Raw genomic sequence first — 27921 nt, 5'->3', positions numbered from 1 at the left:
ATCTGGGATAGTTTTACTTGATTAACTTTTTTGCTTTCTTATAAAATTATTTACGAAATAAATAAAAACCAGTTATTTGCTTGAAATCGAACGTTTCTAGACTCCTTTTGTCAATCGATTTTAATGCCTATTACCTACGATATAAGGTATATCAAGAATATACACATTTTTGGCTTGTAGCTTCCTCTTACCAAAAGATAAACGGAAGTTTTGGCAGTTGTAATTTAGTATTCATCGAGACGCTGAGGCGGTACACAACACACCATTGATGAATTGGTACATAAAGTGTTAAAAAAAAACAAAATGTAATGAAAAACACGGTGTGATGGAGGAGTACCAGTATTGAAACATTCTCGGCACAAAATCTTCGCTAAAGAGACGTGTTGTTGTCATTTGGTCATCTCGAGAGGTTGAGGCGGCAGAGTGCCGGCTGCCGCTGACTCAGCACAATCCCCAAAAGTATTTCTGAAATGTCGTCTAGAGTGTGTGTCCTTACATAAGAAGGTATTTATTTAGCGAATGTGTGATAAAGCCACAAGAATTAATCTAAATCCTGGCGTAAAACACGGCGTGACGGCGGAGTTACCGCACGCCCGACCAATCTCTTTGAAGGCTCCAAATTAGAATTAATACTGAAAATACAGACCTTAATTAAGTTTATATCCAAAACGACGATTTAATTAATTTACTTGTTTGCCGGAGTTAACCCCCTAACAGGGGCGGAGCCGAAAACGAGAAACATTTATATATCGTAAATAGTACGATGGGTTGGCATGTGGAATGAATACAAACATATAAAGAATTATCTAGAGCAAAATGGGGAGGTTTGATGACTGCAAAATAATGGCAAGTGATTGTAGTCGGTGGGGGACATTTTTTAGGAGGCCAAATTCCTATCTAGAATCTGGTTCTGATGATGATAGGTAGGTACCATTTACTTTATTATTTGTTTATTTGTCTTAAGTTGTACCACATCTCTCAAAGCGAATTTGTTTGATGTTTTTCACAAAAAATCATAGCATTGCAACTGAAATTGTTTTTTAAGTCTTGGAGTCGAGAATAGTACAGTAAATTATAATAAGTTTCCTATTCAAAACAAAAAAGTAAAATAAAAATTATAAATATTTGAAAATAATGTTACGCCCTCTCATGTGAATTTGACAGCTACCGTGGTCACACTGTAGTCAGCTGTCAAGGTGACAGATTCCGTAAAAATAAATGATATTCCGTTCTCTCACACTCGTCCCCCCTTAGCACATGCTAGAGGGGGATAGGAAGAGTATGGCTTCCGTGTGACACTACACATATAATCTGTGTAGACCACGCCCAATAAACGCCATGAGAGTATAGCATCGTGTGACACAACCATCAGACATGCGGAAATATTAATTTTAAGCGCCCTTGAGGTGTGAGCTCAAGGGTTAACACAGAGGGAAAAAGTACCCAAGATGCCATTGCAAAAATTTCATCTAGTATTCAGAGTGCCCTGGACAAATCAAATAAATGTATAGGAATTTTTATTGATTTAAAGAAAGCATTTGACAGCATTTCCCATGAAAGACTTATATTAAAATAAAAAGAAAATGGCATTGACCACTTAGCTCTTAAATGGATAGAAAGCTACTTAACAGAGAGACCTCAAATTGTAAAATTAAACCAAACCTTTAGTACACCACTAACAAGTACATTTGGCATTCCTCAAGGCACGGTCCTCGGACCATTACTATTTCTAATGTATGTAAATGACATTTTCCAACAGAAAATCAAAGGTGAATTAATCTCTTATGCTGATGATACTGTCTTATTAATAAAAGGTCAAACATGGGAACTAGTTAACAAACTTGCAAATGAATGTATTAATATCTTAAAATCATGGTTTGATAATAACCTACTCACACTTAATGCCAAAAAAACAACATATGTATTATTTTCACTACAAAAAATACCTAAACACAAAGTAAATATCATAATCCATAATGAAAATTGTGACAATGTCAACTGTAAACTACTTAATCCTATTTGTACTGTAATCAACTCTTCTTCTGAAATTAAATATCTTGGTGTGATCATCGATGAAAATTTGAAATGGAAAAGCCATATTACGGAGTTAGTAAAGAGAATAAGGAAATGTATATATATATTTGTTAGGTTAAGAAATATTTTAAATGTGAAAATACTAAAAAATGTATATTATGCTCTTGTCCACTCCCTGCTTATTTACGGAATCATAGGTTGGGGAGGATCTTATAAAAACAACCTACACTCAGTAAAAGTCTCACAAAAAATTATTATAAAGGTAATACTTAAAAAAAACTCTACTTTCCCAACAAAATTGCTTTTTAAATTGTTTCCAGTACCAAATATTGATGATATATTTAAGCAAACTTCAATTATAAAAATGTGTAAAGAAAAAAATAACACAGAATATCAAGAATTTTACAAACTGATGAGAAATGGAAATCAATTTATTACGCCAATCTTTAAAACAACTCAAATGCAAAACCATTATATTTACCAAGCCATAAAAAACTACAATAATCTCCCTTCCGAATTGCGCTGTATTACGAACCAACAAGAACAAATAAATAAAATCAAACTTTTTTTCCAAAAAAACTTATATTAAAAAAAATATGTATATATATGTATATATATATATAATATTTATATTTTACACATAACATTGAATCTAAGTAAGAATCGTGGCTCCCTTATCAGGCACAAGAGCTCCTCTTTTCTGATAAGGTATACATGACCAACTATGTACCTAAATATGATATATTGCAAAATATGTATGATTTAATGTAACTATGATCTATATTAAAATAATAAAAAAAAAAAAAAAAAAATATTACGCTGACGTTGAAGTTCTGAGAAAATGAAAAAGAAATGATTTCTCTTCTTAAAAACGACTTTCTTTACCATAAGGCAAAACTGACAAGAACAAATTTCATTTTGTTAAGTGTCAAGTGTCAAATTTCATTTGTCAAGTGGACGCGTTCACAGTTGGACAAAGTACGGTACTTAAGATTATTTTTTAACAGAGTACAGAGATTACGTTGCGTGCTTTTCTAGTTGCGAGCTGTGACGTAACAAAAAGATCAAGCTAATACATGAGCTTTTATAGGTACTACCATAACATATCCAACTCGGGATTTCAGACGAAATTTTCATTTTGATTTATTGAATGAGAGATAATTAGATACATTCTTTTTGGATAAAATGTCTTCTCACAGAACTACTACTTAATCAACATAATACTGAATAAAATACGAATTTACTTATTGAACGTCCGTAGGGCTTTTGATAAAACAAAATTTGTACAATATAATATATGAGTAGGTACATACAATAAATATCATAAGGTACATTATTGCTTTGTAGTTAATTTATCATCAGATAAATGGAGTCCGCCCCTGTAGCGGGGTGGGGATAGGTTAAAGCCAGTTTAAACTGTGACGCCATTGGCTGGTTGGAAAAGTTAGCTAAGTGACTTATTCCCTGTTTGCTGTTTGCACAGTGACTGAGCTCGTAATTGGCGAATAAAGTATTGCCAATTAGACGGCTTTGTTTACTATTCAGATTTTAGTAAAGACAGCCTCACTCCTTTTACTTACTTACTTCATCTTTACATTAACATTTCTAGTGGAATATATTTTATTATATCGTTATAGGGTCTTGTTTTCTGACACGCCTAGTTACAAAAATGTTTGGAAGTAAAAGCTTCATAGATGCACGCACAGGTGGCAGTGCATAGAGCTTGCGTGGAAGTCCGCAAGATGGAGCCAATGGTCAGTAGTCGCCAGGGCCAGTGGTAAGGCTCTCAGAGAAACTTACTGTTTCAGATTCCAATTAGCAAGCATTTCGTTAGGTCGACTATCGAGTCACCATTATAATACGTGGAGTATTAATAAATCCCTGATTAATCTTAAATAACCATTTTATTATAAACTCCTTCCAAGACGAGTTGGAGACCTGTTTGTACGAACATAACAGCTGCAGCAGCAAATTCAAAATCAACCTTGTTCTTCATCCCTTCAATAATATTTGCCAAAATTTTAGCATCGGACTCACTGACTTGAAAGAACATCATGTCAGTGATATAATTTATTCATCTCTTTCACTCACACGTTTTTATTTATTTATCAACGCCCTATTGAGCTTTTACATAAAGATTATAAAATAAATTGGAAATATAGTACAACATGAGTAAAAAAGATTTAAAATTCTTGTTAAATTATCATCTCGCTATGTATAAATTATGATGAAATGTCGACAAATTTGGCTTTGAATGTGTAAAAATTGATGAAATCAACGACATTTATTAGTTCATTGCCCAGTCTACGTATTGTCTCCATAACAGAATTAAACACGAAGTTATTGTTGTGAAATAAAAAATTTCATCTAGGCTTCAAACATACATGTGACGACAGCAAAAATATTTAGCATCTGGGCAGTCAAATCTTGAATTTACAATTTTATACACTAAATAGTTTCGGGAAAAGCGAAATTCTTTTTCTGGGCAAAATAAACAATATTTTAAACTAACGTAGTATTGCAGTAATCAGTTTCGATTTTGTAATTGGCAATTAAATACATTTTCGGTTCAAAATATTATTTTGTAATTTTATGTACTTTGATGTTTGTCTTAATTATTCAACAGTCAGTTAACAACGTTAAAAATAAGTCTTAAATTAAAAAAAAATTTGAGTTCATTGAACTAGATTTCACTCGGGAATAACTGAAAACAGTATGTTTAATTCAATGACGCACAATATGGAATGTCTCTTATAGATGCATTTTGAAAACCAGTAAAGGTTTTTTAGAATTTTTGTTATTATTTTTAAGTAATTACTTGTGTAGGTGACTTTAAGTGATCATTCACAAAATACGTATTACGAAATTATATAATATTATTATAATGTCGACGCAAATTATGGAAACAATTCTTGATAACTTTTCATGCCAACACCAGACAAAACATGACTTCTGCGTCGGACAGAGGAAGTTTATTGAAATTAGTTTTCTTAAGACGAGATAATACCCTAAAATAATGCCAGAATCTTAACGACGTAAGTAATGAAGTCGTGAAAAGAAATATTCGGCGCGCGGCCCGGCGCAATGAATGGACCAACGGTCGACTTTGCCTTAGCAGGCCTAGAAAATCGATCTTTCCGTGGGGTTTATTAAAATCATTTCTGATGAAAATATAACTAAAATCTAGAATATTACTAGAGAGATCTCTTGGGAAGTTACTAAATCATCGTCAGAAAAATAAAATCTGGTGCTTACCGCTAATTTTATAGTTAAAAAACGTTTTATAAAATTATCAAACCGTTATAAATGAAATATTTTGATGGTAAGATCCTCACTCTAGTGAATGTCGTAAAGGTAAGAATAATAATGGTCTACCAAGCTAAGTAAGAATAATAAGATAACTAAGTAAGAATACTAATGGTCTACCAAGCTAAGTAAGAATAATAAGATAACTAAGTAAGAATAATAATGGTCTACCAAGCTAAGTAAGAATAATAAGATAACTAAGTAAGAATACTAATGGTCTACCAAGCTAAGTAAGAATAATAAGATAACTAAGTAAGAATACTAATGGTCTACCAAGCTAAGTAAGAATAATAAGATAACTAAGTAAGAATAATAATGGTCTACCAAGCTAAGTAAGTATAATAAGACAACTAAGTAAGAATAATAAGATAACTAAATAAGAATAATAATGGTCTACCAAGCTAAAAATGATCAATTTTAAGATACTAAAATATTTATAAAATTAGGTACTTCATTTCAAATAGTATCTCTCCGAACTTATGCGTTAATTAAATAAACAATATGAAGTTAATTTAATAATTATAACATTTTCATTAAGCACACTTGTTTCAAATTGAGCTGGAAGTTTTCATTTCCTGGGATAAACTCGGCAACTCTAAATTGGAAAATTCAATCGGGAAAATTTGCATCGCTTGGAATTATATTAAAATAAATTAACTCAGCGGAGCTTGGCGCGTATAGCTGCCTTTTAAGGTGATTTTTTTATTATTTTTCATTGAATCAATTTGGCATTAGACTTGAACGTTTTCGTTTCATTAATGTTGTTTAATTAGTAAAATAATAAATAATTTTTTTTAATTTACGTTCATAAGTTTTCTGGCGTCCAATTTTGAATATACATGTCCTTCAAATGTCTAGTTTTATATACTAATTCTTGACGGTTGTCACCCATCCGACAATATATTTATTTTACTAAAAATACTAATTTCAGTTATGACTCTGTCTGTCTGTAACTCCGATCAATGAACTCTACAATATGCTTTGAGTTTACGCGACATCATTTTCAAAATTGTAAGAATTTGCTTGGAGCAATCATTTCCAACAGAAAATTATTTTATATGCCATTTTCAAAATATTAACTAATTACCTTCAGCCTTACAACATACCCCAATTAGGGATGCCATAGTCTCACTGGCTCCGGACGGGATTGGGAGCAATTGGGACTCTTGTGCGGTTTCACACAAAAAAATGGAAATATTTAATTATCCTTTAAAAAACTGGAAGTGGATAATAAATCTGTCGTACAGTAAATAAATCAAAATAATATTAATCTTTTTTCAAAACAATTTACCTAAACATAATTTCAGATTAAATGGGAGCAAGGTGAAGTTTATCTTTACGTGATGAAAGAAAAGTACCTAATTATTAAATTTTGTAATTCTAAGACATAATTTGATTTAAGATGTTTATTTTTTGTAAGCACCCGATCGATGTTAAATAGCTATTAATAGTTTAAGGATCTCCGCCCATCGTCGAATTACGACTATTCTTAAGTTGTTCGTACCTATTCCTAAAGAACCGTCTTTACAAAAACTGGGATAATACAAGGATTAGCGTGAGAGATCCAAATTCGGAATAAGTAATCATACTCTTAGAATATTGCCAAATAAACGCAGAATCTCAAACTGTACTATAATACACGAAATGTTATATTGGTCTTTATTCGGAAGCATGAAACTTATCCGTTTGAGGTTCGGCACAATATGCAATTACTTAAGGCAACAAGTATCCTAAAAAAATATTCTTAAGGCGATGCACTACGTCGTGTAATATTTTAAATCGAGCCGCTATCAATAACACCCCTTACGTAGATGGCAATAAGGTTTAAATTCCCGTTTAACACCATCCGCCTAATTTGATTTATGCAAGAAAAAAACATGACCAAAAAGTGCCTTTTATTTTATTTTGTGGATGTTCAGGCATAAACATGTAATTTTTTTCCAATCATTTTATAAATAACTTAATTTGCAACATTATAAAATAAAATTATAACCGAAAATGGGTTCGTAAGTATGAGATTTTGAACTTTAAAGCAGTTTTCATAGGCCTTATACATTATTTTTGTCTGGGCTTATAAAAAGATTTATCTAAAAAATACTCGATTATTTCAAAGGCCAAAATGTATTCTACTCGCAGTATTTAATTAAAGCATCTGAAACATTTCTAGGCGACCAAATGTTTAAACCAAAAACACATGATTTTGCATTACTATTGCATCGCCTTAATAATTATCTTTCGAAATGTCAAGAATGTAAAAATAATAAATCATGTACCATTTGGATTGATAATCTGTCATACAATGATAAAAATAAAGACATTGTTAAAAAGGGTTTAACTTAGGTTTTTAAATAGGGGTTTAAAATTTGGAGCACTGGGTTAACGAATGGTAAAAAATATTTTAAAGTGTATATTGTTTTTTTTATGTGAATCCGCACAAGATTCCCAACTGCTCGCGATCGTTTGGAAAAAATTGTCATTTTATTTATTTCGTATTTTGTAACTTCTTAGGGTTATTATAATAATGATAATAATTATTGGAATATTTGTATAGCGCCGTTTTTGTGAGAAAATCACCCCAAGGGCGCTTGAGGCGCAACTTAGTTTATACATTTAATGTATTCCTATGACTTAGACTTATAACTTATTACTTTTGGCTTATAACTAAGTTTAATAGCTATTGACTTATAACTAGTGGCTTTTAAGTAAGATTAATGTCTAGTGATTTACAACTATGGCTTTTAACTAGTTACTTAAAACTATACTCGTATACGTAAAGGTACAGTAGGTACGTTGTAATATTTAGTTTTTATTATCACGTAGATATTAGCAGTAATACTAACAGTATTGCCGTGGTGTTTAAGGTTAGTGCGTGGATGCTAGGTATATTGATAGTGTTATTTGTTAACTCCTTACTGGGAATTCCTGTTTCAACGTTGGTAAGTTAATTGATAAGTGATAATTCATAATTTTTAATAATATCTTCATCTTCATAATTGCAAACTTCATTTCATGTTAATTGATTTCCTCATCTTCAGTTTATTGATTTCTTCATCTTCATATTTTTAACTGTGTTTGTTGGTTTCCCATCTTCGTGTTTGTTGGCTGTAGGTTGTTATTTTATATTTTTTAAGATTTCCTCATCTTCATTAATTACCACAATTGCCATACATTGATATTTTTTTTTTTTTATCTTAATGGTATTTAAAATTTAATTTGGAAGGGAATTTATGTCTTTTAATTATTGTTTTATATTTCATGATAAACCACGATTTTATTGACTGGGACACTTTTTGCAATATTAATATTTCGCCTCATATTTTGAGAACCATTCGAGGCGGTCCTTTGATACCATAAAATGTCCTTTGATGCAATTGGCCAGGTAATTCGGGCCCTATCATCTTACACGTCGCACAATAGGGCCCTTATTTGGGACGGCCGCGCGGGCATAAGTGCCCTGATAACTGCACAAAGGGGCAAGCAGAGAAAGGGAAATTGTAGTGACCGATATTTATGTCAAAGCGATTGCGAAAATACCGCTCAGAATGGCATTAAATTTTATGAAAAAAAATAGTTAGGTAATTATTTGTAACTTTTCAAACCTCTTTTAATCCAACAAGCAAAATTATTTTTAACACTTTATATATATGTTAAGTATGTAGGTATCTTTGTATTATATTTTTATTAACAAGGCCACTATTAAACTCCATGTGCTGACTAGGAATACAAGACAAAATATAACATTCTTCTGCAATACATAAACGACCAACTATCAGACACACTCACTGACTTATAGGATGCATGATCTGGGCAACAAGTATGGGGGTGTTATTGATGTATTTATTGAATTCATTTATAGAATTAGGCATAATCTATAGCAACACTTCGTCGAATCCTACAAATTAGAGTAGCGTTGGTAAATTAGTTTTAATGATTTGTCTTATATTATGTAGTGTTGTTGTAATTTCTTTTTTAGTTTATGTTACTCTTACGTTTTAATAATATTGCTTCATATTTAGTTTTTTTTTTTTAATTTAGTTTTCTTTTTTTTTTAATCAATTCTTAATATTTTCTCTTTATACTTGTAATCACAATTTTACAAGTGTGTAATTTTTTTTTTTTTTTTTTATAGTGAATACCTCACAAGAGTCCCAACTGCTCCCGTCTGGAGCCAGTGAGACTATGGCATCCCCAATTGGGGGATGTTGTGAGGCTGAAGGTAAGTGGGGAAGGGAAAGAGGAAGGTGGGGAAGTACCTGGCTATTCAGATCTAGTCACTAAACACGGCTAAAGCCATTTGGAGCAACGTTTCAATTCTGAATGGTGGTCTTACACCAGGGCGATACTGGTAGTATCTTCCACTCTGGAACGTGCCGCAAATATACTATATATTATTTTAATTAATTAATTGTGAAATAACACAAATTAATCAAATAAAATTTATTTGCGCACGCCGGGTTCGAACCCGCGACCTTCGGAATGGCAGTCCAATGCGTTACCACTGGACTATGCCGGCCGTCAAATTTGTACCTACTTTTCAATGGATTACATCTATTTACTGTCAGTATCTCCTGTGTAATACAGATATTTTCCTATGTACACTGCTTCATGAATCACTTTTATTGGATTTATTGCAAGTTGAAAATTTCTTCTAACAACCGAGATTATTAGTGAGGATAATAATATAAGAGATATATCACTTTCGCGTTAATTACAAATATTTAAATATGATTTTGATTATGTTAAATTAAATCAATCTCGATGATGTAATTTAAAAAACTATCCCTAAAGAAACAGTAATTAGGTACCTACGCATGATCTAAAATTGTATATTGAATGTTTTTTATCCTCAGTCTTTAGTTCCAAGAATATTACATAAGTACCTACATTACACAATATACAAATTGTTCATATTTCAGAATAAACGAGAAGCTTGGTATTTTCTAAGTGTTCTTAGATGTCGTTAATTAATTTATTTTATGATTGTATGCTTTTCGCAAAGTATTCCTTTACAGTATTAAGATAAATTATTTGTTGGCACCCGTACACACGCAATATTAACATGAATAAACAGTTTTTTTCGTAAAAGAACTCAATCAAACTTAAATTATATCAAGAAAGGCATACAGATACAATATTGGATTGAATCATCGGTACAATATTCTATTTGTATGCCTTTCTCTAAGAAATTGCGTTTTAAACGAACGAACTTCTTTTTATTGTTTAAATTATAATATTGTTACAGTAATAAACATAATATATGGCAAAAACAAAATAGTGAAATACATTTACAAGGATTCTACACCAATTAAGAGAGCTAGCTCTTGAGCTTGGTGTAGGAGTTTTTTCATAATTTTACTACATTTTAGTGTACAATGATACTATAAAATAGTGTACAGTAAATATAATCACACTAGGATGTTGTAACGTTAAAATTTTAGAATATGACATGAAATGAAGTGATTGGTGATGTTATGGTTGTTAATTTTTTTATATATAATTTGATATTTTTTTTAAATGATACCAAATCTGTTATTTTTTTATTTCTTCGGGAAGACTATTGAAATATTTTATGCCTTTGTAAAAATAATTATTGTGCATTTGTTGTGTTGAAAATAGAAGAATTTGGATGTTATGCTTATGCCTTAATGATGAGTCAAGTTTAAATTTTTTATTACATTTTCTTTGAAAATTTGTAATTTTGAACCTTTTTTATAAAGGTCTTCAATTTTTGGTTCTTTAAAAATATTGAACTATTTCATATTGTTACTTAATCTGTTTAATGTATATATTTTTTTAATATTGTTAAGCAATAATTTGCATTAAGCGTATTTTAATAAAATAAATAAATTAGCGCCATCTATGAATACGTAGAATATAACGAGCGTCGCGTTTAACCTTAACGTATTTTTGTCCAATTGCTCATGCTCAATAGGAATGAGGCAATAAGATGATGCTGTAACAGGATATCGGGAGATGTAACCTGAGCATGCTCACAGATACCTCCGCCGAAACGTCGGAACACTTTGTAAGACGGTCTTTTCCTTTGGTATAATAAGAGTTGGTTTTAAGAAAAAAAATTCTAACATAGTTAAAAAACTATGTTCGAATTAATAATTATTATATTTATATTTACCCGAGACACTATCTAGGTTACAAACCAATTTCATTAGAAACTTCGTAATTAATTATTTTTGATAAGAATTAATAATTCTTATCAAAAAATATTCTCATATCTCGGTCCTAAAATATATAATTGAATCCCCTCTCAGCTAAAACTGTGTGAATTGTCATCCTTCGGTCCAAGAGTAACAAAATGGTTGTTGGATGTAGGCAGGGCTGATTCCGAAATGATACTAAAAAATGTAATTTGAAATCACGAACTCCTCTATGTATCTTTTTTATGTAACTTTTTTGTGTATATCTTTTTATGTATCTTCGTTTTAGCATACTTATTTTAGTTAGTCTTAAATCCTGTATTCGTCTAGGATAACTTGAAACTTGTAAATTTGACTGTCCTGAAACGGGAATCCTTCCTAGTTGGACAGTCAAAATCATAAAATGTAATCAATATTATATTATAAAAAAAAATATAGTATGAACATGAAAATACAATTGAAATATATTTAACGTGATAACAAAATAAATTTAAAGCAAATCCGAGTTCATTGAACCAGAATTACGCACGATAGACACAAGCAAAATAAATATTTTTGATGATTTAAACATATTTATAATGATTAAAGCAGAAGATAATACTAATAAATCTAAACGATTCAAGATAAATAAAAATATAACGGTCACAACTAGGAATTGAACCCAGGATTTCTTCTCTTACCTGGACAGGCGTCGTGCACCACTCGACATCATATTTCAAATTCAGAAGTAACAATATCATCTTCAAATAATTTTTGCTCATATTTTTGGCATCTACCTTTTTAAATGGAAAAGAAGTTTCTAATGAAATTGGTTTGTAACCTTGATAGTGTCTCGGGTAAATATATCCGATTTTTATATATTTATTTTGTATTTATGAAACCTTGTTGTGTACAACCTTATTGAATGACCTTCAAAATAATAAAAAAAGTGAAAATTAATAATTTTCTTTTTTGATCCAACGTGTAAAATTTCTCTATTTATTACTCGTTTTAACAGAATGTGCGAGGAAGGTACCTACCTAACTACATAACTACTTATACAAATATGAGTTTTTTTCATAATTAGATTAATATAACTCGGCCGCCTTGTTTAATTCGATCCAATTCCTTTCATTAGCACGAATTATAAAGCGCATTGAAATGCCCCGAACAATGGCAGTGGCATGAAAACGAAACGTCGAGTTACCTTTGACGAGAATCCGGTATCGCACAATGGGCCCAACCCACTTTGATATGATATCCATCATAACTGAAAAAAATGTTTTACTTTTGTCGAGAAGGGCTGCCAAAAATATGAAAGAAAAAAAACATTTTTTTATAACGAATGGAAATGATGATAATATCTTGTTTCCTTTTTTTTTGATGAAATTGTGTTATGTTTGCAAAAGTTAACATAATTTATTCGGTATTTTCTTGTTTACAAAAATGTTATGCAAAGAAACTACATATTTACCATCTATATTAAGGCGATGCCATACATAGTAATGCAAAATCATGTGTTTTTGGTTTGAAAATTTGGTCGCCTAGAAATGTTTCAGATGCTTTAATTAAATACTGCGAGTAGAATACATCTTGGCCTTTGAAATAATCGAGTATTTTATAGATAAGTCTTTTTATAAGCCCAGAAAAAAATAATGTATAAGGCCTATGAAAACTTCTTTAAAGTTCAAAATCTCTTATTTACGAACCCATTTTCGGTTATGATTTTATTGTATAATGTGGCAAATTAAGTTATTTATAAAATGATTGGAAAAAAATTAATATTTATCCCTGAACATCCACAAAATAATATAAAAGGCACTTTTTGGCCATGTTTTTTTCTTGCATAAATCAAAACGGGCGGATGGTGTTAAGCGGGAATTTAAACCTTATCGCCATCTACGTAAGGGTTGTTATTGATAGCGGCTCAATTTAAAATATTACATGACGTAGTGCATTGCCTTAAGCATTAAAAATAATTGTCTTTGTTTGTTTAAATAAGATTTAGTGTCTAGTTTTTTATTTGCAATAGAAGAAGAGATAAAACTTGATATATATATACTCGTATATAACTTTCAAGGATTATTAAAAAAAACTGAATATTCATTTACACTTTTAGAAAAAGTCAATAGATGTCTAACTAAATAACTATCACGCCATTTCCCCGCAGGGGTAAGCAGAGAGGCGGAACGCCAACCAACTCGGTCTTGGCACACACTTCTTGCATCATTCACAAAATAGGTGTTCAATGTGAATAAAAATCGTATATGTTAATTTGAAATATGAGATCGACAAAAACGACGTCAAATAATTAGGTCCCAATGGCTGAGTAGTTAGAAGCGTTGTCCCGGTAAGACAGAGATCTTAGGTTTGATTCCCCGTTGAAACCGTATTTTTTATGTGTCTTGTTCTGTTTCATGTACAGTTTAGATTTCGTAGTATTATTTTCTTCTTCAATGGTACTATATTAAAGATTTACTTCTAGGAGGTTTTTTTATTTTCGACAATATTTCTTCCTTGTTTACGAAAAAAGATATTTCATATATTAATTTACTATTTAACCCGTTACAATTTTGGCGCAACCCTATTTCAAAACACACTACAATCAAAAAAATTGTTCCGTTCCTCTCTATAATTGAACCAAACAAATCTGATTAAAGCAGTGTTGGGGAATTATAGGTTATTGGATGTCAAGCCGAGGGAACATTGATATATTGAGATAAAAGAGTGAGTAAAAGGAAGTATTGAATAGAATATGTACCGCTTTTAAAACTAATAAGAGAAAAATTTCACCCCTAAATTTTAAATTTTAAGATCCCACTGATTTAGTTAAACACCTAAATTTATACTTTAAATATAATTATTTTTGTTTTTGAAACATACACGATCGAATGCTGAGCGAAGACTTTTCGAGGGTTCTTTTGCTATTCTTGTCAGGTTGGATTTTGGTAACTAGAAAGTAGCTTGAAAATATTTTTCTAAGATAGTCATTTATATAAGTTAATTTTATATGCTGGCGTTTTCACTTTTTTTTCAGTGTATATACAAACCATTTTGGTGTAGATTTCAGTCATTTGAAAAATGATTTTTTTTTTAATATGATGCCAATTCGGAATACCGCTGGCGATAATTCTTCCTACATTATAGGTTAATCTATAATGCTAAGTATACATCCGCGAGCCGAACTGCCGAACTTAACATGGTAAAGAAACGAAGCAACCGCAAATAGCGCGAAACGCCGATTGCAGTTGATTCGTTCCTTTCCCGTAATTCGTGTTACGGTTCGCGTGTTCGTTCGCAATTCGATGTATATCGTTGTATACGTACCCTTAGATGCTGTTTTTTTAAGCCTGAAAATTTCTAAGATCACATAAATTATGGAACATATTTTAAAACAATGCAGTCATTGTTGATTCCTCTGTGTCATTTCAAAACATAAATAAAATTGTTGAATATTTTATTATTTAATCAGAAATTCTACCGATGTCTATTAACTGAGAAACATCCAAAAAACGATGTCTGTTTTAATCGTCAGGAAAGACAGTTTAAAAAAAAACAGTTTTTTTTTAACCGAGTTAATTTAAAATTTTTACCTACGTAAAGAATAAATGCTAAAAACGCGCCGCAGGCGAAATTATTTCGTTCATTTCATGTGAAACTACAATTTTAGAGGCTTAAAAATGTTGGCTAGCCATCTAGCAAGCTACCGAACACAAAAAATACAAATATTAGTTGGCGGCCTTAAAAACCATGAATGACGATAAAGTTACAGAACACTTTTTTCGAGGTACTCGTCGATAGGCAAATGATGATTAAATTCAATATTAGAATTCGATTTCGCCCAAAGACAGATCGCTCAGTTAATTTTGCAAATTGATGTCTGTTTTTCTTTTTACTTTATTTCGCGATCTATCCGCTGCATATCCGGTGTCGTCTGAGACACTTCCGGCCGGATGTCGATGCCTTCAAAGGCGAAATTCGTTCGATACCTTTTTTGGTTGTTTCCAGAAGCTTGGAGGACCAAAAAATGGGTTTGAACACAGCTGAATTCAACCTGCTTACTCGAAAGAGTTAGACACAACTTAACATATTTATCACATCTCTTACAGGTATACATAATTAAAATATCGAACAATATATGTAACTAAGCATAACTTAATGTTAATAATAGCCCTACCCCCTTGCTTAAAAACGCTGTGTAAATATAATGGTACGTATACATTTGCGAACCGAGCCACGAATCACGGGAAAGGAAAGAAGCAACTGCAAGCGGCGTTTAATAAGTTTAGGTTCAGTTGAAAAAAATTGACTTTTTACCATGGCATTTGTTTGATTAAACCGGTCATAAACCAGGCTCAAGGCCGGCTTTACCATATCAACGTTGAACCGTCGTGTAAGAATATAATTAGTTAGATGGCTATTCTTTAAAGTAAACATGTTGTGTTAATCCAAAAAAGCTTTTTCAATAATGTTAATTTTCTTTTTAAACATATATTTTTTAACAACTGAGCTTCTGTTTTACTATAGAGAATCACTAAAATAATAATAGTATTACATTGTGTGTAGAAATTCTTCAATATTTATAACACGTACATTAAGCAAAAATAAATAAACCAATTTATCATAATGTCGTACTCTCAAGTCAGAAGGTTCGCTTTGCCATTCAAATAAATGGAATATTTCTGAACGCATCTGAAAACTATTTTTAAATGTGATGAAATACTCTTTCAAGTTTTATTATTTGAAATATACATTTAATTTTTGAAATATTTAAATTTCTAACGAAAACCAAAAAAAGTTTTACAAACGGCTCACCTTACGTAAAACACAAGTTTTATTAAACAAATAATGTATTATAAACATAACTGTCAAAATAAAATAATAAAACACCATAAAGATAAAATTTTTAACCATTTCAGTTAGGGAGACAATTTATATAAGGAAAACCTGTTCCCAAAAGCGAACAAATTAAAAAAAGAATCAATTGATGATAACTACATTATAATTATATAAATATACAAGAATTTTTTTTTTGTTAAGTATTACAAAATGGAGTTTTGTAAGACTTACTTACATAAAATAAAATACAAAATCCAGATGCAGTGAAGTAACTGTATTTAATGTGTGGGTAGGTATTCCATATATCAACGCATAATAATTTTTTTTTTAACATGTGTTTGCATTCTCTGAATTATTTATGTCACGGGGAAGCCCTGGTAATAATTGATGTAGATATTACATTATTATTGTGCTGAACATTAGATAATACATTATAGCACCCTATATCATTATCCTGTAATCCCGCTAAACCGTTAAATCGTTATTGTAACGATAGCTTTATCGCCGTTTTCATCCCATCATTACACTTCACTTTCTCCCCGCTTTTACCTCCCATTTAGAACGATGAAGAACTATGGAAGATATGTTACAATGATAACATAAAAAATAAAATCAACGAAATGTTGAACGAGTTAAAATGTAAAGTAATTAAATGTATTTATTGAAATTTAAACGAATTATTAAGTACTTGAATACTTTATTTTAATCTAAAATATAATTACTAGCTATACATCTATTGAATATCAGAAGAATTGAAGACATGCATCACAAATACAGAAAAAAGGTTTTTTGGGTTCACTTTTTATATTTTTTAAATAAATAAATTATGTACACTTATTATCATTTCAAATAAAACGATTTCACCACTGTATATAAACAAAACTCCACACTTAGAATACCATCAGTCTAATGGTAGGTTCTTCCCTCCAAAAGAGGGTGCAGGGAGGAAAAGGGGAGGAGAAGGAAATAGTAGAGGAAAGGTTTCTGACACAAAGTATTTCACGGGTCGCTTCACACAGACGGACACTCGGTGGTTCGCACGGTGGATATAATGCCTTCAAACCAACTTACATAGCTTAACACTTTTCCTAAAATAGAATTTTAATATTATTTATACTAATAAAGAGTGATCCGCGTGCAACATTTAAAATTGATTCTTATGTGAATACTGGACAAGAGTCCCAACTAGTTACAATTGTCTAGAGCCAATCGGATTATGGCGTACTCAATTTAAGAGAAAGGCGTGAAGTGTCTGTCTATTCAAATCTGGTTTTTAAACCCGTCTAAAGACATTTGAAGAAATGGGGCCGCGTAATGGAACGCATTGGTAGATATTCAAAAAATCAAGTGTTCGCCATATTAACTCTTGACAGGCCAAGATGCCAAACAAAACGTCTGTAACCAAGTGGATCTTCCGACGACCCCATGCATTGTTCTGTTTTATGGGATTTAAACTATAGAAATCCCAATTATTCAGTCAATTATTAATGGTAACTTATGTATTTGCGCAGTAATACGTAAAATACATAAATGATATGTCAAGTATTTAAGCTAATATAAGGAGTATAGTAATTTTGGTTACTACCTACTCCTCAACTTGGCTGCGGGGTAGTTATTTTTTTATTTTTTTTTATTTATTATAAATTTTTTAAAGATACAAGATTTATGCAGTCCCACAAAGCTGTCACACATGACGGCTTGTCTGTAGGTTCTACAAATAATATATATAAACATTTTTAATACATGTATGACACAAAATTATACAATAAACAATTTCACAAAATAATATATATCAAAGTACCTACCTATATACAAATTATTTAGGCAGGTACGTTGAGATGTTCAGGAATACATCAATAATAAAGTTCAGAGATACATTGATTCGTCGCTTATTAGCCAATGCTTAGTGTTTTTGGGGCAGGGTCTCTCATTATTCTGAGGTTTAAAAGAATTATTAAATTTATTGAAAATCTCTGGTATTAAATATTTAATCGTTCGGCTTCCATACTTATTTGTTACTCTTGGAATAATGAGGCCCTTATTTTCAGTGAATCTTGTCGTGTGATTATGCACCGGTTGCTTTTTATATTTGCTATCTCCCTCATTATCCATTATAATAATGTACCAAAGAAGACCCTTTATTGGAAGTAGTTAAAAAAAGAATACAAGTTTTAGGACGGGTTGTTTTACAGAATTTGAAAAATTCATCAAATTTCAAAGTTGACTGTTCTTTGAAGGTTCTACACAAATTCTGTTTTCATTTCAGTTTCGTGAAACAACTGACCAATAATGATACACTTCCGATTTCGAAAATGAAACGTAAATTCGTAACAAAAGTTATAGATATCATTGAACTGGGGTTACAAACAGAGGCACAACCGGAATCAGATTGTTTTATTTAATAATAATGATAATAATTTCACACCCTCCGTAAAGATCGATTATTCGTTGCAAAAGCATAACCAAGGCAAACTCATCCTTACGTATAACGCATTTAGTATGACGTAATTATTGGTACATAATAATGGATAAACTCAATTTCGCGCGATTTAATTGGTGCAGTAATCGGATTTGCTCCGAGATTGAGGTCTGAGGACTCACCCGGCGTTGCTAGCGAAAGTTAATAATTGTTTTACGACGAACAGAGTGTGTAAAGTAATTAATATTACAAGGAAATTGTTGGAATTAGTTTTGGAAACTGCCATTTTGTATGATGGGGTATTAAATTGAAATGATTTTCAAATTGGATCAATTTACCCTGAAATTATTTTCCACTTCTTTTCAAGCTCTTTTTAAACTAAACGAAACCTTTTGCATAGATTGAAGCAGTTTTTAATGAATTTGAAAAGAAACGGTATAGTATATTTTTTGAACACAATTCAGGAATCCCTACTCTGTAAATATGATGAAACGATCGCGATCGGTTAGATGATAGATGCTCAAGTAGTTAAAAAAAAGTGAAAAATCATAAAACAACGACACACAAAAGTTATATGAGATTATAGCACAAAAGTCCCAACTGCTCCCAACCGTCTGGAGCCAGTGATACTATGATATCCCAAATCGGAGTATATTAGGAATCTGATGGCAGTAGAGACGGGAAAGAGATGGAGAAAACCAAGGTGGGGAATTAACTGGCTATTCAGATTTAGTCACCTAACACGATTAAAGCCATTTCAAGCCACGTTTCGATTCTGAAAAGTGTTCTTTCACAAAGGCGAGAGTGAAAGAATCTAAAACTTTGGAACGTGCCACCATTACAATGAAGGTTATTTTTTAATTATTGAAGACAATATTAGCGATTCCTAATCGAAAATCTGAAACAGAAAAATCAAAATAAGATACGGTCATTCAATAATTAAATATTATAATTTGAGGTTTTACTAAGTTATTCCAAAACATAGGGTTATTTTTAATGAATTAATTCCGTTTGCCGGGAATTCAACTTTGAACCCGCGACCTCCGGAATCGTAGCCAAGGATCGTACCCACACAACCACGGAGTCCGTCAGTGTTAAAATATTGTTAGCTTATTTATAACTTGCGAATGTCTGACTGTAAAAAAAAACTTTAAAACTTAATTATTTTAAAATACCAATTACGAACTGTAATTTCGGTCTCGTTGGGTTATAAATTGATCGCGTTGTAAAATAATTCCATTTTATAACGGAATATTCAAAACATTTGTTTAAAATATTCTCAATAATGAAATGTGCTAATTATTTCATGCTCTCCATAGTTGACAAAATAATCACTCATCGTTGGCCGTTTCTATGAAAATTGTAGTTAAGCTCAATTTATAAGGCCTTATCGGGGTGACGTTGCATGCTGAATTAATCGCTGCAAACTTCACTCCGATCGGTCTAACTGCTTAACCACACGGGGAACTGTTGAAGGTTAACTTGGGTAGACTGAAAAGTTAGTAACTAATCGGCTAGTAGTTTGAACACGGAGAAAATGTGTATTGGTTGTATTGCTAATTTATTAAAAATCTCCTCAAATTATAAATTTAATTGCTGAATTGGAGAGACTGGTTGAGGGAGATATTTTTCTCCGTCTCTCCTGGACACACTGACCCACAGATTCCTATCCATCCCTCATACCTTTTCTTTCCCAGATCTTATTCCTTATTTTATTAAAAAAAAACAACCGACACAGCATCCCCAAAGATAACATAGCCCATTGTTAAGAAAATATTTGGATCAGGGAGATAATGCTTTTTTTTCAAAATATATTATTTTCAAAATGCTTGGAGAAAAATGAGTATTTCCGATTTGTTAAAAATCTCTTCAAACTATGTGTAATCTGGTTAAAACAGGACTGTAGGCCGCTTCATGATAAACTTTTAGTGAATTCGTAAAAGCGCGCTCTACACTCGCGGCGCGAACGGCCGCGAAGGCCGCGAAACGCGTGTGTGGATCTTGTTCACGCCTTCGCAATCTTCGCATTCGCGCTTCGCGCCATTCCCCGATTTTTGTCGGTTTTTTGGCCCGCGACAAAGGGTTTGCGGTTTAAAGTCGCGAACAAGACTGAAGCTTTGCGAGTGTGGATGGACACAGTTCACGCGCGGATCGAGGCGTATATTCATGGCGTGAATTCACGGCGCGACTTCGCGCGCGAGTGTAGAACCAGCTTATCAATATCGGAACGCGTGTGTGACCTGCGTTTGTTTTAATAGTATATAATAACGAAATGCGAAAATGTTAGAATTTTTCTGAACACTTACGACATCGTGATAATATATTCGCAATTTACTAAAAGTTTATCAGGAATCCTGTTAAATCATTCGTAAGGCCTGCAATCCCGTTTAATCGGAGCAACCAATAATTTAAAGATATAACATTTTTCTCCATAGATCATCTTTACATGAACGCGAATATCGTGTGTGTGTATGTGTGGATGTATGTATGTGTCGGGTGAGTAGTTTACGAGTGGTAGTTAAACCCCATGTAGTAAGTCAATACCACTCCCAGTCTAGGCGGTTAATCGAGTTAACTGTAAACTCCAGTTAGTTTAAACTCGATCAGTAGTTAGGAAACTTTGGCAACTCAGTTAACAGTTAACTAAAGGTTGTTGTTTCGCCTCGGCGCATTCCGCAATGGGTTTGTTTCGTTAACGAAGTTGTGCGGTTTATTATTTCAACGTCGGTAAGAGGTTAAGGTAATAACATATTAAAATATACAAATTCGATCTGCTGTAATGACAATGACAAATGACAAAATGCGAAAATATTAGAATTTTTATGAACACGTTCCGACGTGGCTAGAACACATTCGTGTTTTTAGAGGTAGTCAGATTACAGAGTCCAAATAGAGTAAACAGAGTTGTCACAGTAGTTGATGACGATGAACATAGGTATCGATATATTCAGTAGTCGATGTAAATCATTATGGTATGGGATGAGCACTTGAACGAGACTGATTGACTGAGTACTAAAGACTGGCTAGGTACCACGATGTGGAATTTATATGGTAGTCACACGCGCCTAGAAAAGTAGGTAGGCTGGCTTTGCTATTATTCTGGATAGGTAGATGCAGCGTACATTCGCCGTTCTACTCGTAGGTTCCAATGTGATGCGCGTTGCATGTATTAATGCTCTAGAATCTAGTAGCTGCCGCTACACATTCGTTAAAGGCCTTCATTCCCGTTTTAACAGGAAAACAAATAATTTGTTCTTTTTAGTAAATTACCAAAAGTTTATAAGTTTTTTTTGTGTACGCTCAGACTGGCCAATGAAATTGAACTACTGTTTAAAAAATAATTTCTTTGATAAAGTGTGAGGTTTTATCCATTTCATTTAATTGGAATTAAATTTATAAAAAATAAATGATCAATAGAAGTATTTTCTACTCTCAACGTCATTTCAGTTGTGCGCTATGAAGTTTTTAAACAGCATGGTGGCTTACTACCTACACGATTAATTAACATTTTATTTGACAATAATAATTATTTGACAACACAAATTATTTGACAATAATTAAGAATGAACTATTTTAAACAATCGTTTTTGTGTGATATTTATGATTTGGTAAGTAACTATTGTTTTACCCTATAAATATATATATATATGTATTCCCTCACATGCCAAAATGAAAACAATTGTGAAAATTCAAAACATTACCATCCAAAATGGCTGCCGGCCACCAGACGTTTCCCGCCGCTGAAACGTCAGATTTAATGAAAGCTGATTGGTTCGTAATTGCAATCACTAACATAGTCAACCAATGAGCGAAGGCCAGGCGATATGGAAGACACTGCGCTGTTAATAATTATTACTGCCGCTAGAGTTGCTCGTCTATGCATTATGCATCTATTTATAGACAACTTCTATGGTTATTGATTTTGTTTTCAAATATAATGCGGACCTAGGTAGAAATCTATGTTAAAGTTTATGTTCCGTTTTAAATTTTGTGAACTTCCACTTAGTTCTGCTTCAATATTTTTTTTTAATATGGCTAGTAGATAATTATCATTTGTGCAATATGTAATTTGGTTTTACGCCCAGCTGGGATTTTACATGGATTAAAAAAAAAAAAACAAAATATACCTAGTGAGCTATTGAAAACTTACATATTTTTTTGGAATAACATTATATTGATAAACTAAATATGAAACAATATTACTACACATATAAGACAAATCACTAAAACTAAATTATCAACGCCACTGTAATTTGTAGAAGTGCTGGTATAGATTACGCTTATTTCTATAAATGGAGTCAGTAAATATATCAATAGTACCCCCAAACTTGTTGCCCAGATCATGCATCCTATTGGTTAGTGAGTGTGTCTGATAGTTGGTTGTGTACGTATTGCAGAAAAATGTTACATTTTGTCTCATGATCCTAATCGGTAAATGGAATTTAATAGTGGCAACGATGGCAGGGCTGTCAATTAAGTTGTTAATGACTCCGTGTAATACGACCAGGTATGTATACTATGCATGTATTTAAAGGTATCGTTTATGGCTATTTATTTTGAATTCCGTAACATTTTTTTATGCTGCCAATCTCATGTAATTACTCTCCACGGTTATTGATTATTTTTTCAAACTTTTATTGTAAATATTGCAGGAAGTTTGCTTAGGTAGAAATTACTCATTCTTATATTAGTATTAAAAAAGATTTTTTTCAACGGAAATGCATACATGAGAAACAAAGGTTGGTGTGTTACATGTCACCGAGTTACCACTAAAACGCCGACTCTCGGCCCGTTGAGGCTTTTCATCAAATTGTGATCAGCTCTCAACCATAAAGATTACACTGTAAGCATTAAAAATAATGAAATTTATGCAATATTTTAATACCTTTAAGACGTAAAAAAAATTACATTCTTTCGAAAACTTCTTTTAAAATATAAATATTTACCTAATATTTGAAGCCACGTTAAGAAAAGGATCTTATTCAAACTGTAACTAACAAAATATGTTCATTCTTATGACCGAGATATTTTTACTTATTGGAAATAAAATACAAAGCAAACCCATTTTTTGCTCCCCTTTGGAAAAAAGCTTGAACCCTAATAAACTAAATAGCCAAGTGCACAATTCTCACGCGAGTTTTTCTTCCTTTCACAATCCAATGCCTTCAATAGGGGTTAATTTAGCGTGGCGAACATAATCCCGTAACCAATTTAACGGTTAGGGAAATGTTTTCCTTTTTTCGAGTGCTTAATTTAATGGGCGCTTTGTACTCTTCTTATATTCAAATATTTCTGTAAGTAAGAACATATGTATTTTATAATTTATTTCTTTATAATGTAACAAGTTTTTAGTGTAATAAAACCCGCGGGAGATCCGTTGTAAGTCATAGTAAAGGTCTCACAATAATGAGAGTTGAGGCGTCTAAGAAAATCAGGATTGTGATTGTTGTGCTGAATTTAGTAGGGGGGAGGATACGATAAGAGGATGGTTAGAAATTATCTGGCTACCAAACTCAGCTAAAGCCATTTCAAACAACGTGCCGCAAATATACCTAATAGGTATTATTCTAACGATTAAATTGTATTAAAACACAAATAACTTTGTTTAGATCACTTTAATATATTTTATTTTTATAAACCCTCTTTTAAATATGTTTCCACTAAACTGGTCTTCCCGTCTCACTCTTCCCCACTCCTTCCAATGTTCAATTGTAATCTATAATTACTTTTTGACTTTAGTATATACTTACTCCTGATGAGGTGAACTTTGTTCATGAAACATGTAGAGGTTATATACATATTAAAGTGATGTAAACAAAGTTATTCGTGTTTAAATAAAATTTATAATGTCATAACAAAGTGATAAGCTTTCAGAAGAAATTTACTTCAAAAAAAAATTGATTAAATTGTGAAATAGTACAAATAATTCCAAACACAAAATCAGTTAAAAAATGGCAATAGAATAATACAGAGATCATTAACGTGATATGTTTGATATTAATGTAAGAGCTCACCCATATATGGCACTCGTAGTAGTCTATTAGGTTACCCATAGATGATGTTAGCTGCTTATAATAATAGGTTAGTAAATAATATGCGAACCTCAAGGTCAGGGTCCAGATTATTCCAACCGCCTGCTAATTATGTAAGATATCTGTTCCGTCACGCCGATTTGCTTTTGACAGGCCGTGTGCTGACCAATGGTATGGTCAGAGTTTGAACTGTACAGTTTGAATTCACACACGTCAACTATAATCACGGAGTGCCGTGAGCCGTACAATCGCATCGAAACGTTCGTCTTGTCAAAACCAATGTGTGTATTATCGCCAGTTATTCATCGGAATAATCCCTTAAACGTATTTTATCGCAATTATCGCAATCCAATTCAACATAACGAGTGCTGACGTACAACGATCACCGTTCCAGTGCTGACAGATGATTCTCGAGATGCAGATTTTGTTCGCCACCCGGTAAGCTGACTGTGAATTAACCTTACAAATTGTGTTATCGCATTCGCCTGTCATAAGCCATAGGCTTCATCCATGCTTTATCTCTGTGGAGTAGCCCTTTAGAATACGGCTTTCCCAACCCTTGTTCGTTCCTCGAACAATATCAGAGGCATTATCAATCTATCACAATAAAAGTGCAAGTGTTTTGCTGAAGCCGGAGTTTCGTTTGTTAAGATAGTTTGTGAGAAAACCCCTGAGATACGAGCGACTAATGTCTAAAATTAAATAAACAACTTAATAATTATCTCTAAAGTACGTTGTAGTAACTAATTGATGATGTTGTATTAGTGTCCAGGGGGTTAATCCCTTGAGTTTAGCCTTCCTCCGCGCGAGTAAATTATCTCATTACGTCGAGTTAACCCTTCGCTGTCACGCGCTGAGTGATGGCTGGACAGTATTATTTAACCACTTCACGCTGGGCTTAGTGCTAATCGTAGCTTCCATTAGAAACTACTTCATACATGCTTTTATGCGTGCAATTTGAAAGTGGTAATGATGTAGGAACAACAAAAAGTACATAGATCAGAGTATAAATTGTATTGTTATATGGTTTATCTTAAAAATCTTTGTTTTATCATGAAAACTAACAGGGTCGGAATCAGGGTGGGGCCAACTGGGCACCAGCACGGGGCGCTGTTTCTGAGGGGTTCCAAAATCAGTCGCCAAAACGTGATTGTTGGAAAGACGAAATTAAAAGCAAACTTAAATTTTAAGGATAACATGGGTGCGTGGAAAACTTACCAGGTTCCAAAAGTTTATAGAAAAGAAGTGTTACGTTATTTTAAGGTTTTGTAAAGACAAAACAAAATAATAATAAAAATTATACTATTGTTGTTAATACGTTTATTTTGTCACCCCTTCATTCTTCAACATAATATCTGTCCTCAAAAATGAATACGCTATAGTGCCAATGCGAGCAACAGGAACTCTTGAGCGATGTTACTTCAAAAAGATATCGTACACTTTCAGTTATTGCAAACATCAAAAATACACGTGACCCCAAGCCTCCAATTATTACTTTTCTTACATAAAGATAGTTGCTAATAAAAATGAAGACAATGTTGGTAGTTCTTATTGGATTCCATTAGCTCAGTTGGTAGATCGATGCCCCGCCAAGGTAAGGTTCCTGGGTTTGAGTCCTAGATGTGACCGTATCCTTTTATGATTTTGATGTTTCAGATTTTCGTTTAGGAATCGCTAATATTGTCTTCAATAATTAAATATTACAATAAGGTTTTACTTACTAAGTTATTCCAAAAAATAAATACTACTTTTCCGCTGACATTCTATCGTATATTTAATATTACATAAGTGCTAGAAATTTATTCCAGAACAAATCGCAAGTGCGCACCATTTTTTAATAAGGAAGCCACCTCTGGTGTGGGTCCTAAAAAACCCTCCACCGTCTGTTCGAAATATTCACCTGTCTTAAAAATTACATAGTCAGTACATAGTCAAGAAATAAAATAAACGCGCCCAACATTTTGACACATTTGACGACTCACGACTCGTTCGTGAGTTAAATAGTTCGGCTGTAGAAACGATTTTGTGTTTCCTACACTTCAAACCCTTCCTTTCCTCAAAAATAAAAATTCAACACCCAGGATCCCCAAAGATGGTATGGGCTTTTGAGAAAATAATTTTCCTCATTGCCTGCTGTGTGATATATGTGTGATGTAGAAAACAAAAACACCAGCAACCATAAGCTAATGCTTCTCTGGAAGAGTAGTATTAAATAATGTCATTGTAAATTGTAAACCTTATAACTTATATGTACTTTTTCCTTTAATAAATAAAAAAAAATATGTATACATATATATACATATATTCCTAAACATTTGAAAAAGCATTGAACAGAGATTCAAATACTATTACATTGTTGAGAACATACCTGAACTCTGACTTCCGGAAGATTCACCTTCATCGCCAACTCTTCTCTAGAATACACATCAGGATAGTGACTCTTCTCGAAAGCCCTCTCCAACTCGTGTAGCTGATATGTTGTAAAAGTTGTCCGGTTCCTCCTGTGTTTTTTCTTGGAGTCCTGGCTGCTGGTACCGTTATTGGCACCGTTGTTGTTGTTATTGTTGAGGCTGTTGTTGGAGTTGTTAGGGTTGTTGGGGGTGGTTTGGTGGCGCGGAGAGCCGCCGCCGTCGGAACTGTCGTCCAAACGGGCGTCGGTGGCGTCGGCGCTATGGCAGGAACCTTCACCTAGAATTTACAGATTGATATTTAAGAACGTAAAATGGAAGAAAAAAATGGCGAACCGATTTTGAAAGAAAGACAAATAATCTCGGATATAAGCGTTGTCGGTTGTACAACGATAGATGACTAATGCTAGACACTGTTAAAAATATGTAAATTATATTTCTGAAGGTTATTCTAAAAATGTAAAGTTTTATAATTTTATATTATTTTTATTTTATTTTTTATTTTGGAACAATATTTTTTACATTTCAGAGTTATGTTGGCCTCACTGGGTGTCTTTCAATACTCAGATAATATTGATTATAAAAATGATCTAAAATCGTACCTTCATCTATGTAAGTAAGGCTATTAAATTTTATATTTTTACGGTGCCTGTCTCATTAGGAATATCCTGTTTTCAGGACTACTCGCAAACCTTGGCCGGCGTGACGCGACTGGTACTAATGATAGTAACTGAGTAACTGGTGACTTT

General features: G+C 32.5%; 1 protein-coding gene across 1 annotated transcript in view; it reads right to left on the bottom strand.

Annotated features, from left to right (window-relative positions):
• The window catches only part of LOC149412157 (uncharacterized), a 160769-nt gene that overhangs the window by 36575 nt on the left and 96273 nt on the right, over window positions 1-27921 (bottom strand). The window contains exon 4 of the mRNA XM_089646319.1: window positions 27133-27452. Within this exon, the coding sequence (XP_089502445.1) occupies window positions 27133-27452 (320 nt within the window). The remainder of the gene's footprint in view (window positions 1-27132; window positions 27453-27921) is intronic.

Source organism: Hesperophylax consimilis, chromosome 24, assembly GCF_061612785.1.
Source record: "Hesperophylax consimilis isolate HC1 chromosome 24, BYU_Hcon_1.0, whole genome shotgun sequence".
Classification (NCBI taxonomy): domain Eukaryota; kingdom Metazoa; phylum Arthropoda; class Insecta; order Trichoptera; family Limnephilidae; genus Hesperophylax; species Hesperophylax consimilis.
This window is presented reverse-complemented; position numbering and strand designations above follow the sequence as displayed.